General features: G+C 35.6%; 1 protein-coding gene across 1 annotated transcript; it reads right to left on the bottom strand.

Annotated features, from left to right (window-relative positions):
* Positions 1–1,003: 1,003 nt before the first annotated feature.
* On the bottom strand, positions 1,004–17,783 carry LOC5576420 (probable prefoldin subunit 2). The gene is made up of 2 exons (XM_001656073.2): positions 17,423–17,783; positions 1,004–1,715 (listed from the first exon to the last, which is right to left on the bottom strand). The coding sequence occupies exons 1-2, from the start codon at positions 17,593–17,595 to the stop codon at positions 1,400–1,402; spliced, it is 489 nt and encodes a 162-aa protein (XP_001656123.2). The 5' UTR covers positions 17,596–17,783; the 3' UTR covers positions 1,004–1,399.
* Between the last annotated feature and the right edge of the window lie 89 nt (positions 17,784–17,872).

Below are 17,872 nucleotides of genomic sequence, written 5' to 3'. Positions count from 1 at the left end.
CTGAATTTTATCGGGATGCACAATATCAAGGTGAAAAACTCATTCTACTATTCAAAATTAAGATGGCGTCAAAATACAAGATGGCCGCCAGATGTTCTCTCTCAAAATAATACTCCTATTCTTTACTTGACTCGAAGAAAACACCAACGATTGAAAACTTGTTTTTTTGTTGTACGAAAATTGACGTTTGCATTGATTACACTCGTCATATACGTCAAATTCGTATAACACGATTTAGAAAACCATTCATTTCATAGCGTAAATATCATTGCTCATCTTGTTGTTGTAGCCTATCTATCTTAAACGAAAGCTATATCCCTCCTCTATACGATGCCACTTTGCGTTGTGCTCCAAGGGAAATATGAGGCATATCACGTGAAAAAATACCAAAGATTTATCAAAAAATGGGCTTTTCGCAAACTGTTTAGCTAGCTGGCGTATACGAGGGGTTCACCACTTCAAGAAAACCGATACGACCACCCTCTAGTTTTATCAAAACTAGCGATCAGTGACATAAAATTGGAATTCTAACGATGCGTGCCAGTGGCGGCCTGGTTGCAGCGCGAATTGTTTAAATAGAAAAATCAAATCATGCATTGAAATCGTTAAGGTGAAACATCTCGAAATGCAAAGATGGCCGGCACAATGGCCGACTTCTCGACCTACACACGTTTTCGAAGGCACAAAACTGGAGGAATAGTTCGCAAATGTTCCTGATCTTCTTATTTTAAGCTTTCTGCTAGTGCACAAAGCCAAAATAAAAAGTGCACTGTTGTGGGATGCTTTCTTCGCGAGATTTGTGCCTTTGAAGTTTTAGTGCAATCTTAGAAGTTGATTCCAAACTGTTTCACCTTAAAACACTAAAATGACAAGAATAAATCATAAAAAAATTGTAAGTAAATTGACATCCCAAAAAAAAACAAAAAGTTTGTCCTAGGGAAAAGTCTGCTACGGGCCAAAGATGTGATAATCCTACAGAATGAAACAATATAACAGATACCAATACATTTCCTTAGTAAGTATTTTATTCAAGCAGTTGATGAACAAAGAAATAATAGCAATTAGAGTAATCTAAAATCTGCGTGTTAACCGGGATAACTAATCGGTCTAGAGTTATTTAAACGTTTTGCTTTCTCAGCGATTGCAAGTTATGAACGATGATAAATAATATTTCAATAATTATGGGTCTGTGGATCGGCGCTCTCGCTTTGTTTGACTTATTCCCCTGGCGCGAGTTGGATCAAAACGCTAGTTTGTGGGAGCATCACGGCCAATTCCGAGCAAAACATCGAAATTGTACAACCGAAAGAAATTTTACGCCCTTATCGTTTAGTACTAGTCAAGGGATCTCGAGTGAGGATAAGATTTAAGAAGATACAAACGATAATTGATTTTGGTCTTACAAATTTCCCACCAGCACATTCCGAGTTCCGGAAGCGCCCGATTTGTCGTCGGCATTTTCCTTTTCGCTGCTAGCAGCTGCAGCCGCATCCTGGCCACGAATTTTGATGTTGTGCTCATCCTTGAACTGGTTAATTTCCAGACCCTTTTTCGTGATCTGTTCCTTGCCGTTCTCGATTAGTTTTTCCAGCTGTTCCTTGTTTTGCACCAGCTGCGGCAGAACGATTTCGACCGTTTGATCGCACAGGACGCCCCCAATCAGACGGAAGCACTTTCGACCCGGTTCCACCGTTTTCAGCGTATCGATCACAGTTCTGTGGAAACAAATTTAAAAGAAAACTTATCAGTGAGCAATACTCGCTGAAACCAGGCCGCCATCGGCACCCATCGTTAGAATTCCAATTTTATGTCACTGATCGCTAGCTTTCGATAAAACTTAAGGGTGGTCCTTTTTGTTTTCTTAAATTGGTGGACCCCTCGTACGCCAGCTAGCTAAACAGTTTGCAAAAAAGCCCATTTTTTGATAAATCTTGGGTATTTCTTCACGTGATATGTCGCATATTTCCCTTGGAACACATACCAAACTTAATGGCATCTTATAGAGAAAGGATATAGCTTTCATTTGAAGTTAAAAAAAATCCGGCGGCCATTTTGAATTTGGCCGCCATCTTGAATTTTGTTAGAAAAATCGTTTTTTCACCATTAGCGCACCGCTCGTTTTGAATTCTGAGATCACCATCAGAAAGCTGAGGAAAAATTGCGTAAGATAGGCTACAGAAACTAGGTGTGCAATGGTATTTACCCTATGAAATGAACGATTTTCTAAAACATGTTCCACGATTTTGACGTATATGGCGAGTGCAATCAATGCAAACATCATTTTTTGTACAACAAAGATACATGTATTCAATAGTTGGTGTATTTTTCGAGTCAGATGAAGAATAGGAGTATTATTTGAAGTGATAAAATCTGGCGGCCATCTTGATTTTGACTAGTAGAATGAATTTTTCACCTTGATAGCACTCAGCATGTCGAATTTAGAGGTTACCAATAAAAACAAGGTTACGTATACTCTTCTTCTTATTATTCTTCATTTTCCTGACGTTACGTCCCTAGTGGAACCGAGCCTGATACTCAGCTTTATTAGTTATAAATACAGGTTATTAAATAGGAATTTTCATTTATAATACGATTTTTAATAACAGAATATTTCTTCGACATATCTTTGAATTCAGTTATAATGAATAAATAAATTTAATGAATAAAAACCGTCCAAAAACATTGATTGAAATAAACAATTTTTTTTTACCATATGCTTTTTTTGTCATCGAATGAAGTTTATAAATTGTGCGTTGGGACATTAGTAAGTTTTGTGGTAATATCTGTAGTCTTGACGTAAAACATTTCCAAAAGTGCATTAATTTAGAATGGAAATCTTAAATTTTTAAGCAAAAAAAATCCTTGATTTTCTGAATCATAAAGTATTGATTTTACTAACACCCAACATGCATGTGAAAAATAGCGATATTGAAAGGTGAGAAGCAGGCTTTGTTCTAATGTGGACGTAATGCCGAAACTCAGGTGAATCATTTTGAGTTTGGAAAATCTGGTGGCCATCTTGGATTTCGACGCCATCTTAGTTTTTAGCAGTAGAATGGTTTTTTACCATCTCAGCGCTCTTCATGTTTAATTAATTAAAGATCTCCGTTAAAAAACAAACAGATTCTTTATTTCTTATCTTATTTTAGCTGTTCAACAGATTGTTCATTTCTATCAATGGTTTTAGACCAAATAAATGAAAGAATTAATGCTATTTTTCAACTCGCAGATATGCAGAACAATCATTCAGGTGGCAAATAAGCGTTAAAAATTCTACTTGTTAATTTATTTTTGAAGCTTAGGGGCTGGCTCTATTCCAGTAGGGACGTAACGTCAGGAAAAAGAAGACGAAGAATAGTAAGTGTAACGGTGGCATTAAAATTCAACATGTTGAGTATTATCAAGGTGAAAACTCATTCTACTACTTAAAACCAAGATGGCGTCAAAATCCAAGATGGCCACCAGATTTTTTCACTCAAAATAATACTCCTATTCTTCATCTGACTCGAAAAATACACCATCTATTGAAAACTTGTATCTTTGTTGTACCAAAAATGAAGTTTGCATTGATTGCACTCGCCATATACGTCAAAATCGTGGAACATGTTTTAGAAAATCGTTAATTTCATAGGGTAAATACCATTGCACACCTAGTTTCTGTAGCCTATCTTGCGCAATTTTTCCTCAGCTTTCTGATGGTGATCTCAGAATTCAAAACGAGCGGTGCGCTAATGGTGAAAAAACGATTTTTCTAACACAATTCAAGATGGCGGCCAAATTCAAAATGGCCGCCGGATTTTTTTAACTTCAAATGAAAGCTATATCCTTTCTCTATACGATGCCATTAAGTTTGGTATGTATTCCAAGGGAAATATGAGACATATCACGTGAAGAAATACCCAAGATTTATAAAAAAATGGGCTTTTTTGCAAACTGTTTAGCTAGCTGGCGTACGAGGGGTCCACCAATTTGAGAAAACAAAAAGGACCACCCTTAAGTTTTATCGAAAGCTAGCGATCAGAGACATAAAATTGGAATTCTAACGATGGGTGCCGATGGCGGCCTGGTTTCAGCGAGAATTGCTCCAGTATGGAGTGGTGATTATTTGTCTAAAAATGATTTCATGCATTACTCCCAAGATTTCCCACCGAAAAATTAATTTAGTGATTTTTTTATGGATTTTTCTGAGACCTCTTTCATTATGTCCATTCAGGTTAACTTCAATAATACAACCCGACATTACCTCAGAGATTCCTGTAGTTTCTCTTTGAAATTTTCAAGGAAGTCCTCAGGTCTCCTCGAATGTATCGAATATTTGTTCTATCGAATTTCATAGGATTTCTGGTATGAATTCTTTCTCCTCATGATGTCGTGTTTTCTTCCAGTAGAGTTCATTAATTTAATTTGAAACATCCGGCGGCTATCTTGGATTTTGACGCCATCTTGATTTTAAGTAGTAAAATTAGTTTTCGACTTGATAGCACCACTGAAAACAGGTTTCGTTTACTCAGCGAAAATTGCTCCTTCCCGGTTAAAATCTCAAAGAAATATTGAAATAGAAAAAACAAAAATTTCTGTTCTGTGGCTCCTACAGTTTCCGAATTTTCATATGATTAGAGCTCAATTCCCAATTTAAAACCAAAATTGACAAAAAAAAAACATGATGAACATAAACTGCCGTGAATCGCAAGTCAGTCTCATCTGTAAAAAGTAAGCATTGAGAAAATGGGCTGTGAAGTTTCCAAACTCGTTTTCCATACGAATATTCCAAAAATTCCAGAGAATTGGAACGTATTCAAATCCTAATGAAACTTTCACAATTTGCTTTGCACTACGACATATGTACGAGAAAAATATAAAGATGATCAAAACACGGTTCATTTTTGTGTTACATGGTGCGGAAATCTGTAGTGGGACTGATATGCAGTTACTTTTCATTATGGGACAATTTGACTTGCTATTTTTCTCATTTTTTCAATCAAATCATATTACCTTATAAGTGCAGCTGAAAGAGAATTGGAAGATATGTTGAACTCAACTCAATTTTGACGAAAACGCAGATGGGATTTTACTTGCGATTCACAGCAGTATACAACCCTACAAATATTTTGGTTCATGATCAAATTTTTGCAGGTCGATACAGTAGAAGAAACACACTATTTTGGTATCCAAATTTTAATAAAAATATTTATCAACGTTTCACGTTGCAACTTAATGCAGCGTTAAATTTCTTTATGAATCGATGATGATCGCTATCGATTCGTTAGGGAGACACGGGGCAGTATGGACACCCTAAGGAATTTGCTTATTTTGACTGTGAGGACATGAATATTATACTGTTTTTTATGTGCAGTATGCTTTTTAGAGTTCTTAAGCATTTGTTAAACATGGTTGCATAATTGGGAAAAAAATATTTTGTTTTCAAAAATAGGTTTAAAAAAAGCTTATATTTGGTAGTCGCCATCAAGCTAGCGGGGCAAAGTGGACACCCCCATGGGGCAGTATGGACACCCTAATGTTTATAGGAAAATTGTCCCGCGATCGTTCTCAAAACCTCGAAAAATGAAGTTCATATTCAGGAAACCATAGTGACAGGTCACTGTTCCACTGGAAACATGATTGAAACCAATTACGACATTTTTCGTAGAGATGCTTTCAATATTGCCTCCTGGTTAGTTTTAATCAAGAATTGACGATTTTCAACTGATTTGTGGTTCCGCTTCATAATCATTGCATTGAATGCTAAATATTTTTGGATAATTTTGTATTTGAAGTTATATTTTTTTCTCTTTGTCAGCTCTACTTTGTCACCCGGTGTCCATATTGCCCCAACAGTATAACAAATTTTTATATAAGTTTTTCAATGTCTTAAAGCACCAGAAAAAAATCTACTATATTTTTGAATATAGCATAAATAATTGAAGATTCAATCAAGAGCTACATTATCGGCCAACTTGCAGTCATTTGCCTCTGAAACCTTTATTTGGTGAGGTGTGAATGTTATAATTTTCGAACCAAATAAAAACATGCTCAATTTTTCTATTTAAAATCAATGTTTTGAACATTTTTTCTGAAATTTTAGTAGATAATTTACTTCTCCGACAAGCAACTGAAATATTGTTTGCATTTAAAGTGTAAAAGTATTCGCTTATGCAAAGATACAGGGGGTGTCCATTCTGCCCCGGGTGTCCATACTGCCCCCGGTACCCCTATATCTCGCATAACCTGTGATCTCACCCTAACAGCCATAGGCTAGGAGAAGTGGATGAACTTGTCATTCATTTTTCTGTCAAATCTCATACAAAATCTACTTTTTCTCTGACAGAAATTCACTCTAGGTGAACCACTTCCCCTGGCCTATAGGCCAGGGGAAGTGGTTCACCTAGAGTGAATTTCTGTCAGAGAAAAAGTAGATTTTGTATGAGATTTGACAGAAAAATGAATGACAAGTTCATCCACTTCTCCTAGCCTATTAGTAATCGTGTGTGTAGCGACTTGTTTCTGAGTAAATGAATGGACCAGGATGAAAACTATCACCACTGGGAGATAGAGGAGGATCTTCTCTTCATCAATACATTCGATTGCTCGATAACAATAAACTACACTCTCGGTTATAAATGGCTTTTAGGGCGAGATGTCAAGTTATGCGAGATATAAGCGTCTGTAAAGTGAAGAATGTGAAGAAAATTGAAGAAATTGTGCACTTGTACGTTCGCTTTTAGAATTCGGATCCAAAATTTGGTGTCCATATCACGCAACCTGGAGAGCGAGGATTGAGGCCATCCAAATAAAGTTTGTTCGCTTCTTTCTGGCGTTACGTCTCCACTGGGACAGAGCCTGCTTCTCAGCTTAGTGTTCTTATGAGCACTTCCGCAGTTATTCACTGAGAACTTACTATGCCAATGATCATTTTTGCATGTGTATATCGTGTGGCAGGTACGAAGATACTCTATGCCCTGGGAAGTCGAGAAAATTTCCAACCCGAAAAGATCCTCGACCGGTGGAATTCGAACCCACAACCCTCAGCATGGTCATGCTGAATAGCTGCAAGTTTGTTCGCTATGCCCTTCGGTTTCTACCATAGAACCAGTGGCGCGGGAAGTGGGTAGGACAGATAGGACATGTACTACGCACGAAAACACCTGGGTAGGACAGTCAAAGGATTATCCTACCCACGATTCGACAGCAGAAAGGTTGAAAAATAAATTAAACAAATCTCGATTACTTTTTCAAATCGACGTAAGTAACTTTTATACGGTTTTGAGAAAATTAATTAGGAAAAATCACAATCTATCTTCTAAAACTGTTTTAAAATGAATAATTTTTTCCACAATCTTTTGCCGTGTACATCGCTCAATTTTTGCATACACTCAGCTCACGTTCAAAAACTAGGTAGTTTCTATTATTTCCCACAAAAATAATTATAAGAAAATGATAAGCCGTTTCATTCAGTTACTTTCGACATTTTTCTACCAGTGTAAAATCGGCTCAAGTAGTGTTTTGTTTTGATTATATAACAAAGCCACACCTAAAATTTTCAGGAGCACAAGACTTGAGAACCAAACAGCGGTCCGCATTGAAAATCTATCCCATTGGTCACCACCAGCAAGCAAGCAAGTTGATTGGTTTTCAGCGTGAACTGTTGTCAGATACTATCGTCTTGTGCACTTGAAAATTCGAAGTTTGGCTTCGTTTTATAATCACCTTAAGTCACTTTGTCTCTCCATACAGCGGGGCGGCGAAAGTAGTGGTTAGGTTGCGAAAGTTGAAAATGTTACTTTCGTCGTTTTGTAAATCCGGAAATCAAACGTTCTAAAAGTGAAAAGTTGAGTTGGTACAGAGCGGTACGTGTAGAATTCCGCCTGCTTAACACGTAGGATCGATAAAGTAAGTTTGTATACTTTTTTGACTTGAGTCTGTATGAATAAGTTTTCGAGAAATAATCATTTCTGGACAAACATTTCAAAAGGGCACATCGACATTGGTAAACATTGGCTTTGCAAGACGCTGTTGAGCTCAATTCAACTCGATCACTCTCACCAATACCACTATCAGGAAGAGCTAACACCAATCTTTCTGATAGTGGTGTTAGTTTGCGTGGGCGTTCCAAAAAAAAGCTCAACAGCAACGATTCTAAAAAAAGGCTCAAGACCTCTTGGGCTCTTTTCAAATGTTTGTCCAGATTTGTTCAATATACATCCAAACTCAATCAACGTCGTAAGACACGATAAGGTATTTGATGGAGTTTCTGCGAGATGAAACATTTGTCAAGCATCTTCAGTTTCTCCTGAAAACTTTTGCGATTGGGGTCACTTATTTGCAAAGAAAAACAAACTACACAAATTAGCACTATTGTTGGTGTTTATCCATTTGTTATCTACAAATAGATGAGGAAATAAGAAGAACCTCTTTGGTTATAAAAGCCAGTAGTTTGGCCTATTTTTGTCAAATTTGTTTGATAAAGATATAAAAATAAAGGATATTCATTTTTTTTTTCATTCATTTACAAAAGTTGATCCAATGAGTAATCCCAAAGGCAGGACTGATATTAAGTTTCTTTTAAGAGATTTGGTCTCTATTTTAATGTTCTAATGGTGGTAATGGAAGTCAATACGCCAATCGCGTATTAACTTCGATGGAGCTTACCACCATAAGAGTCTCTAAGTAGTCTCTAAGAAATAGAAGGTCTCTAAACTATCTATTTTAACCAAAATGGTATCTAAAGTCTCTTTTTCCTTATTTTGCTTGCAATGAATCCTGATGCGAAATTGTACAAGCTCAAAGTAACCTTCGGAGACTATAACGTGTTCAAAAGGCTCAGAATTTCACCACAGATTTCCCGAAGAAAAGCTTTAGGAATTATCATATTGATTCAGTATACTTTCAGGGTCTCCTACAGGGATCTCTCCAGAAATACTTATAGCAATTTCTCAATCGATTCTCCCAAATTTTTTTCCAATGATTTTCCAAAGGATGCTTAGAAAAAATCCTTTAGATGTTGATCCAGGAAGTCCATGAGAACTCCAAAACTACTACCTCCAGTAATTTCCTCAAGTATTACTTTGATTACCAAAACTATCCTAGAATTTCTTAAGGATTTTTTTTTCACTAATCCTTTAACCGAATCCTCCAGTTGTTACTCTAGGAGATCTTTCAAAGATTCGTACATAATTTCTTTTTAGGAAATTCATAATGGTTTAGTGCATAGTGTTTAAAAACAATAGCTCAAAGGATTTTTTTATTTTTAAGAAACCCTGCAAGAGTTTCTTCGCTTATTCATGTGGATTTCTTCAAGAATTCATTCACGTTTTCTCTCAGAAATCGAAAATTCCTTGACGTTCTTCAAACAACCAATTTTACCAAGCATTTATTGAATAGTTTGTCAAAAAAATTCCATGCAACCTTCAAATTTAATTTAAGTTTTTTTTCTAAATTTCCTTCAAATATTGCTTAAGAAATTTCTATAGAGCTGTTTTTCAAGAAATTTCTTAAGAAAATCCTAAGAAATACTACTCCGAGATTCGAGCGATTTTTAATCAGAGAGTTATTTCAGAGAACCTTGTTCATTATGGGTGACTAAAACAAGTTTTGTAAGAGGTTTATCTAGGATTTCTTTAAAAATTCCTCACGTATTTATTTTTCAGAAAATTTTCTAGTTATTTCCCAGGAGACATTCCTGGAAGAAAAAAAAAACTTTCAAGATTTATGCTTAATTTCCTGTTTCTTTCAAGAAAAATAATGAAATTTCTTTACTGAATGGGTCAAGTAATTTCCAACAGGGAGGTCCATTTGATATGACATTTCTTCTAAACTGCGTGCTACGATAAAAAAAAATGAGATCTTCTTAAAAATTTTTGGAAGCAATTTTTTCACGCATCTAGATAATCTGTTACTTTCCTTTTCAACAGCAAACCAGCATATGGGTACTTGAGAAAATCTCAAAGAATTCATTTTTTGTAGAAATCTTAGATGTAATCTCTGGAGCAATTGTCGAATGTAAATTTGAAGAAATTTTAAGTTGAAATCTTGCATAAATCCTAAAAATCAAATTTTACAGGAAATCCTTTGGAATCTCTGGTGAAGTTATTGATTGAATTAATGAAAACGTTTGGCCGGGAATATTGGAGGATGTGCCAGAAAAATCGATGGATGAATCACTGGATAAAATCGTGGGTGTATGAACTTCTTGAAAAATTCCTAAAAGATTATTACTGAAATAATCTTTGGAGATTTTCCATTTCTGTAGTTCTCCTTAGGAAAATTCATGTTGAATTCTTGAGGTATCCTGAATAAAATTCTTAGAGAAATTTCCTATGAAAATTCGTAGAGAAATTCCATGGAAAACAATAAAAAAATAAAAAAAATTCGATGAAATTCTTAGAGAAAATCATTATAAAACAAATTCAGTAAAACTTGTCGTAATGTCAAGAGGAATTAAAAAAAAAATCTTGGATCTTAGAAAAATGCTTGCTTTGATTCTATGAAGAATCAACGTCTTAGCTCTTTCTAGGTTTTGTTTTCCTGGTTCCTTCAATTTCCTATTTTTAAGGCACTCAGTCGCTACCAGCTTTGTTAAGACGAAAAGCATTCTAAGTCTTGTGGTAACGACTCGCATGAAAATGAGGGGGTTAGAAGCAATAAGGGGGGTCAGGGACAAATACCTTGTTTTAAGAATCATGATGTTTCTTTTTCTGCTGAGCGAAAAAATCACCTGAAAATATCGTTAGAACGAATCGTTCAGAATCAAAATGTCACTTACACGCTTTGCGTTTGAGCCTCTAAAATATATATACTTAAAATTTCCAGTCCAGGGCCACACTTTGCTACACTGTGCACAAAATATTTGTCAATGTTTGTCCTACCCATAGTTTCGAACGTGGACGCGCCTCTGCATAGAACGATCCATCAAACCTTCCGCCCTACGAAGAACGTTGTCAGTTATTGGGTATAGAAGCCCTTGAACATAGACGTACAACCGCACAGGCGGATAGCTAAACTGCCTACCGGAGATTCTGACAGTCCTAAAATAACAGACCAAATTGGCAATTATGTTCCCGAACAGAATCTTCGCTCAACAAACATTTTGCACCTCGGTAGCCGATCATATTATGGCATTCATGACCCGATACGTTTATTTAGCAGATTTTGAGCAGTAACATGTCTAGTTTTGCATATTATTTATGTCTCCTGGTTCACCGGAAGTGATTGCAGAATCCGCTGGTCATTTGACCGAAGCATGCAAGAATGCATGCATTTCATGAAGTTTGAGCAACCGTATGATTAGTTTTATCTGTAACTAGTGGTCCCAGCAAACTTCGTCTTGCCATCAAGTAGGCTGTTGCCAATCTTTTTCATCGCACTATCACCTTGACAAGTGCAATTGTGAAAAACTTTCGTTAATTCGTTCTTCCGTTCTCAAGCCATTTCGTGACATACAAACACCACTTTATTTCTATTTATATAGATAGATTTATGTTATTCACTTGATGCACCGGAAGTGACCCTACAGCCTTACCTTGACCATATGATATAATTGAAAATATTTAGTTGAAGTCTTGCATTGCGTTGCAGAGGTAGTTCATGACGTTTAAGTAGCCGCATGTGTTTCTTCCTGTCAAATTTACATTTGTTCCTTGTCTTTGGGTTCCACGCAGAAAGAACCAGGTTTCGCGCAATGCCTTAAAGTCTTAAAATAACTCAAAAACCTATCGTTAAATATTGGTTTCGTAGCCGCAGTTTAAAATATGTGACTAAACCCCACAAAAACCCCACACGTTTGAAAACCCCACACGCAGGAAGTCTAACTTATCCCATCGACCGTAGAGAAAAACGCATTTGACTAAACTTATTTGTTTCGGAGCACTCGTTGATTTAACCCGTATAGGCCTGAGTGGAAAAATAAATACTAAAACCCTCACCGCTCAGCGAATACTTGACGGATTCAAAAAAAAAATGTCAGTATACTGGCTCTCATATCTAGTTTCTAGAAGTGACCGGAGGAACTCGGGAATACTCCTGTAGCTGGAGTTATTGCGGTAGGTCACTGGGTCAGGTCGGGTAAAACAAGTCGATTTTTGGAGCATTCGTTAAGTATTCGCTGAGCGGTGAGCGTTTTAGTATTTATTTTTCCACTCAGGACTTTACGGGTTAAAATAAAAAATATATCCCGGGGCTTTAAGGTTCATCCAAATTTTACCTTTTTTTTTATTTTACTAAAAAAAGAAGTTTGTCCATAACTCCATAAATACTCAATCAATTTTGAATGATTTTACATGCTTCTGAAGTCAAATTGATTGCTTTCTAACAATTAGAATCAAATAAATACAAAAATTGCCCGAAAAGTTATTTTTTTAATAAAAACAAACTTGAAATTATAAAAAATTGTATTCCTACGAGTTAAATAGTGCACATTTTTAATCACATATAACAAGTTTTGATTTAAAATGTATGAAAACCATTGCTAAGTTCTTTCTACCGGTTTAACATAGTAAGGACTGTTCATTTTATAAAGTGGACACTTTGTTTTTGATATATCTTTTTATTTATTAAAAAAAAAAAACGTAATCAGATTTCTGTGCATCGTTCAACTATTATTCTACAATGTTATGAAAATATAAAATCTTTTTAAATGCTTTTGGTTGGAGAACTGAATAGTTTTCCGAAAACTCAAAAAAAAAACTATTCGTCAAAGTTAAGCATTATTTTTCGCATAACAAATTCCTCATTTTTATGAACAAATTGTATGCTGGTATCCTTTATCATTCTACTAAAGGTAGCGCTTTAAAAAATCGATAATGTTTCACCGTTCTCTGACACTAGGTCATTCTAGTGATTTATCCCCTTTGCTAAAACACCATCCATTTACTCCCAGCAAAAAAGTAAAGTAAAAATCGTTTTAAAAATTGGTTAGGTAATCGCGAGTCTTAAACGCATTTTTAGGCATACATTTTTCTCTTTATGGTCGTTTTATTAAAAAATATAATACTTTTTTAAAATCGTGTACAGCAAATTGTAAGCGTTTTTGTCCAAATGTTTTGATGGATAATCTAAGAATGAAACATCATGAAAGTAATGCATGGAAAAAAGTTCTATTTCATTACAGCAGTGTTCCCAACTTTGATGATTGTCATTGTGTTTTGGAAGGTCTTCTAAAAATAATGCATTTATTTTCTATTGTGCTTTACAAGTGATGTGGGGACCAAATAAGCAACTCTATGAAGGTGTAGGTTATTTGCCATATTAATACCATATTAGTACTTCCGTCAGAACGTACTTTAAACCTAAAAATGCTACTCATATCAGTTCCATTTCAATTCCTCTAAAAAAATTTGATATGTTTCAACAGGCTTCTGATTGATAATGTTTTCAAAGACAAGCCTTTTTTTTCAAATATAGGTTGTTGAATTTTCCAGCCAATTCCTAATAAGCATTGATTTTGATAATCTCCAAAAAACAACTGTTCTAAACTTTGTGCCTTTTTTAGTGTAGAATTTAATTATATGTGTGGCTTTTTTAATATCACAACATTGTAGAATATAAGTCGAACGATGTACAGAAAACCGATTGCGATTTCATTAATATATTAAAAAGATATTGCATGTACAAGGTGTCTACTTAATAAAGTGAACAGTCCTTAGGATAGCTTAAAAACCAAAAGTCAATTGGTCGCCGTTAAGGCAGAGGGGACCAAGTACAAAACTTGGGAAAATTGGATTATTCTCTCATTAGTTGCAAAATTACCTTACCTCCGTTACACTTTGATCAGAATGGAAAAATGCTGTAAACTGCGAGAGATATGTAATAAATTTACTTTGGATGATCAACAAATACACTGTGGAACACGTTTTTGTCTCCAGCATCAAAATACCTCTATTTACTTAATAAAGGGTTGCTGAATTCATTGCCGTTTACAGAAATATCATAGCACGTCTAGTTTTTGAGATATTGGTTGTTGAAAATGCGAAAATTGACTATTTCAACCAACTTGCATGCAAGTTTTCCAGCTTGTAAGGCAATTTATTTACTTAATTTGCCTCAGAATTCAAACTTTATGTGTATAACAATACTTATCATCAAAGTTTGTAATACTTTTGACCCGGAAAAGTTATCTTTTGATGGTTTAGAAAAGTATTGTATTTTGCCATATAAGAGAAACGAAGAATTTAGTATGGAGACTACAAGCATATTGAAAAAATCGGTTTAATCTAAATTTAATCGTGCATTTTCAATCAAAATACATCTAAAATGAAAGTTTAAGTCGTCATTTGCATGCTAGATGGATAATATGACAAAAAAGTTTGATAAAATATACTTCAAATTTTAGGTAAACATCGATAAAATCAATGTTTTATACAACTTTGGCGACCTGTAGCTAAAAACTGTGACGTGCTGGGAAATTTCTGAGAACGGCATCAGATTCAGCAACCCAAAATCTACTAGAGACACATAATTTGATCCTTGAGACACGCAAAAATGTCATTCTTGTTGCGCTGTGATATCGATAAAAGTGTGCAGTCAGAATGGACCAAGTGCTTATTAGCATAACAGCGAAAATGATCAGCGCGCTGAGGAATGCGAAGAAATGAAAAACATTTTAGGAGATTTGGCAGATTTTTCGACATCGAATCATTCTTCTACTTATCCATCCATAGAAATTTATAAATATTACTTAATTCGATGCATTTGATTTTGATGTTTGACAATTTACCATATTCGGATGGGTGGCAAGAAATTGCAACAAATTCTGTGCAGACAGAGCGGACCAACTGTTGAAAAGCAATAAAATGATTGATTACTGCATTTTTTGAGTCAATTTCTGAGTCCGATAGAAGTTTACGGTAGTTCTATGGTGTATGTATAGCATGTCCTAGGACCCGCTTATTGGACCAGCATATTTTGGCCGGTATTCAAGATTTTCACTTGGTCCACTCTGACTGAACGCATATTTGAATATTTCTGGTCTTCAATGCCCTCACCCTGCGAAAACTTAATTTTCAAGCTATCGTAATGCCACTGATTTTGGTATTTACTATATTAATTATTTAGGAATTTACGATACTGGTGTCGAAGGGTCTTGATAATCTGTTTATCTTAGAGAAATGCACCCAATTTGACCATGCAAGCATTAAATGATTGTTATTTTTCAAGAAATTGTTCAGTCAGAGTGAACCAACTCACTGAACGATGGTCTTTAGTTCAGTCAGAGTGGACCAAGTACATATAGTCAATCAAAAAATCGTTCTATTAGAGGTTTGGATTATGATTTTTCATGATTATCACTTCACATTATATTGCTTGAAAGTAACATAAAGACGTGTAGAAATATTGAACGAAATTTTTAACGAGTCCAAAAATTACAGAGCGTTAGAGTTTAAACCCATTTTTCTCAAAATATCAAAAATGTCACTTGGTCCACTCTGACTTAATGCCGACCAATTTGAAGTCAATTTGGACAAATTGAAATGTAAAATTGCGAAAAATAAGGACTGTTCATTTAAGAAAGTGGACACGTGTTTTTTACAGTAAACTGTTTATGTTCGAACAAATTCATGAGTTTACCTAAAACACATGGAAATCAACGTAATTTCGATCAAATTCACATAAATTTGAACATTTATTGAGCATTGCTGGAGAATGCTCTTACTTTTCTTTTGATACCTCCCATAAAATTCTGCACAACTTTTTTCGGAACTTTTCGAACTGCTTTTTGAACTGCTGACCACATTTTCTTGAAAAAATCGATGGAGCTTGCTTCTCTTCCATCCATCTTAAGATGCCGTTTGATTATTGCCCAATATGTTTCAATGAGGCGTAGTTCTGAGCAATTTGATGGATTCGATCATTTTTCTACAAATTCGACTTATTCCTTCTTGAGCATCTCCAAAGTAGCTGAAGCATAGTGAGCCGATGCTAGGTCTGGCAAAAACAATGGAGGCATGGTATGCTTTCAGTAGATGGGCAGAAGCCATTTTTTAATGCATTCAGTTCTGTAATTTTCGCCGTTGATTGAACCCGTCGTGAAATATGTAGTACTTTCATACCGCAGGAGCAAATTGCTTGCCATACCAAATCATTTTTCCCAAATTTTTCTGTTGGGATGTATCGTACGTCGTCAGGAATATCTGTTTTGGCCACATCGTTGAAAAAATTCAATTTGGACACTTCGCGATTTTAGCCAAATCTCGGAACGGCAGTTTTTCTGTACACCATTTGTGCAGAAAAAAATTGAGAGTCGCCATGTCAATTCGACCCATCGTTTAGAATTTATAATTTTTTTATGTCAACTTTTGTCTGCTGTCAAAATAAACACTTGAGATCACACTGAAACAAAATTTTATTTGTTTTTATGGAATTTTTACACCAAAATGCTAATATTTAGGTGTCCACTTTCTTAAATGAACAGTCCTTAATGGAATAATTCTGATGGGCTTCGATCCCACGACTCTCAATACGCTAGACTGGGTGCGTTAACCAACTACGCCGAAAAGGCAACAGTGCGACGCTAAAAATAAAATCTCTCACTGTTGTTCGTAGGCACGCTTATGAGAATCGAATTGGGCATCTAAGAGAGCCGAAGGAGATATAAGGTTGTGAAGGAGAATATGGAGCCGTGACGGACTTTGAAGATTGAAGATTATTTAATACTAGTTATAGTTTTAGACAAATTTGCTATAGTTTTGCTTCTAATCATAGTTTTAGACATTTTTTTTTTTAAATTAACCTGAAGGTCTTCTTGTTTATGAATTTAAAATTAGGAATGTAATACATTAGGAAAATATCGTCAAATATATTCTAGAAATTCAAAAAAAATCATATTTGGAAAAAATCTACTACGCTAAAAATATGTGCGGCAAACACTATACTATATTAGGGGGCTCGCACCGGCAAATTTCTGCAGACCAGCAATGCGCTTAATTCTACCATGTCTGTAGTTGAAATCAGATTGATGAAAATGATTTCTGTAAAATGTACCAGTAATGTGGTAGAATGTTCCGTAAACATAGCAACTTGTTCTGAAATTCCATGGTACTTTTAAGAATGGACGTTGTCAGCTAAAATAGTAATTTTTACTACACATTTTTTTCCCATGTAACTATCTCGGGATTTCAATTGAGCCGTCTTCAGAAAATTGGTCATGTTTGATAGCTGCACATTTACCGATCAAGCTTAGAAAGGGCTCCTTACCTTCTTGGTAAGACAGTTCAAAATTAACACAAAATTCTTGTGGTCCAAAAACTGGCGCCTTTGCCCTAGCTTTCGACGGAAATATTCCCAAAAATGGAATCAAAACAATTTGAACTTGAATGTCCAATTGAGGTTATGCATCTAGTGTCCCATTTTTTTTTTTTTTCTTCCGATGCACGGAATGGGAACCGGATGGGCAAACAATCGATCGGATTCGGAATTTTCCGCCCCTACTTACTTGTGTTCCTTGAGGTCCATCTCGAGCGTGTTGAGATTGTTAATTAAATTCCTCTGTTGATTTCGCAGCTGCTGAAACTCGGCATAGATTTCTTCCTGTGATTTTTTGTCCTTTGGTTTTCCTGCGCTGCTACTGCTGCTGCTGGTGGTCATCTGTTGTGTTGCGGCGGCCATTATTTAGCGACGGTTTTAACGGTGAATCACAGCTGATGGGAGAGGCCGGAAGTGGTTCTGGCGTACTTAGCGCGTATAAAATCCGGGAAAATTACTGAAAATTTCAGAACCGATCGGACGAAATCACAAGTGCACCTTTCTTTGTGGTGTTTTCGGTGAGGTGCGATTGAAAAAACGGACCAAACGTCAAAATTTTGACGTTTTTTCATTGCCCCGGTTATTTGCGCTTAAATCGAGGGGATCGCTGTTGTTTTTTGAGCAACTTTTATCTAGTACT

This window comes from Aedes aegypti, chromosome 2 (assembly GCF_002204515.2).
Source record: "Aedes aegypti strain LVP_AGWG chromosome 2, AaegL5.0 Primary Assembly, whole genome shotgun sequence".
NCBI lineage: Eukaryota > Metazoa > Arthropoda > Insecta > Diptera > Culicidae > Aedes > Aedes aegypti.
This window is presented reverse-complemented; position numbering and strand designations above follow the sequence as displayed.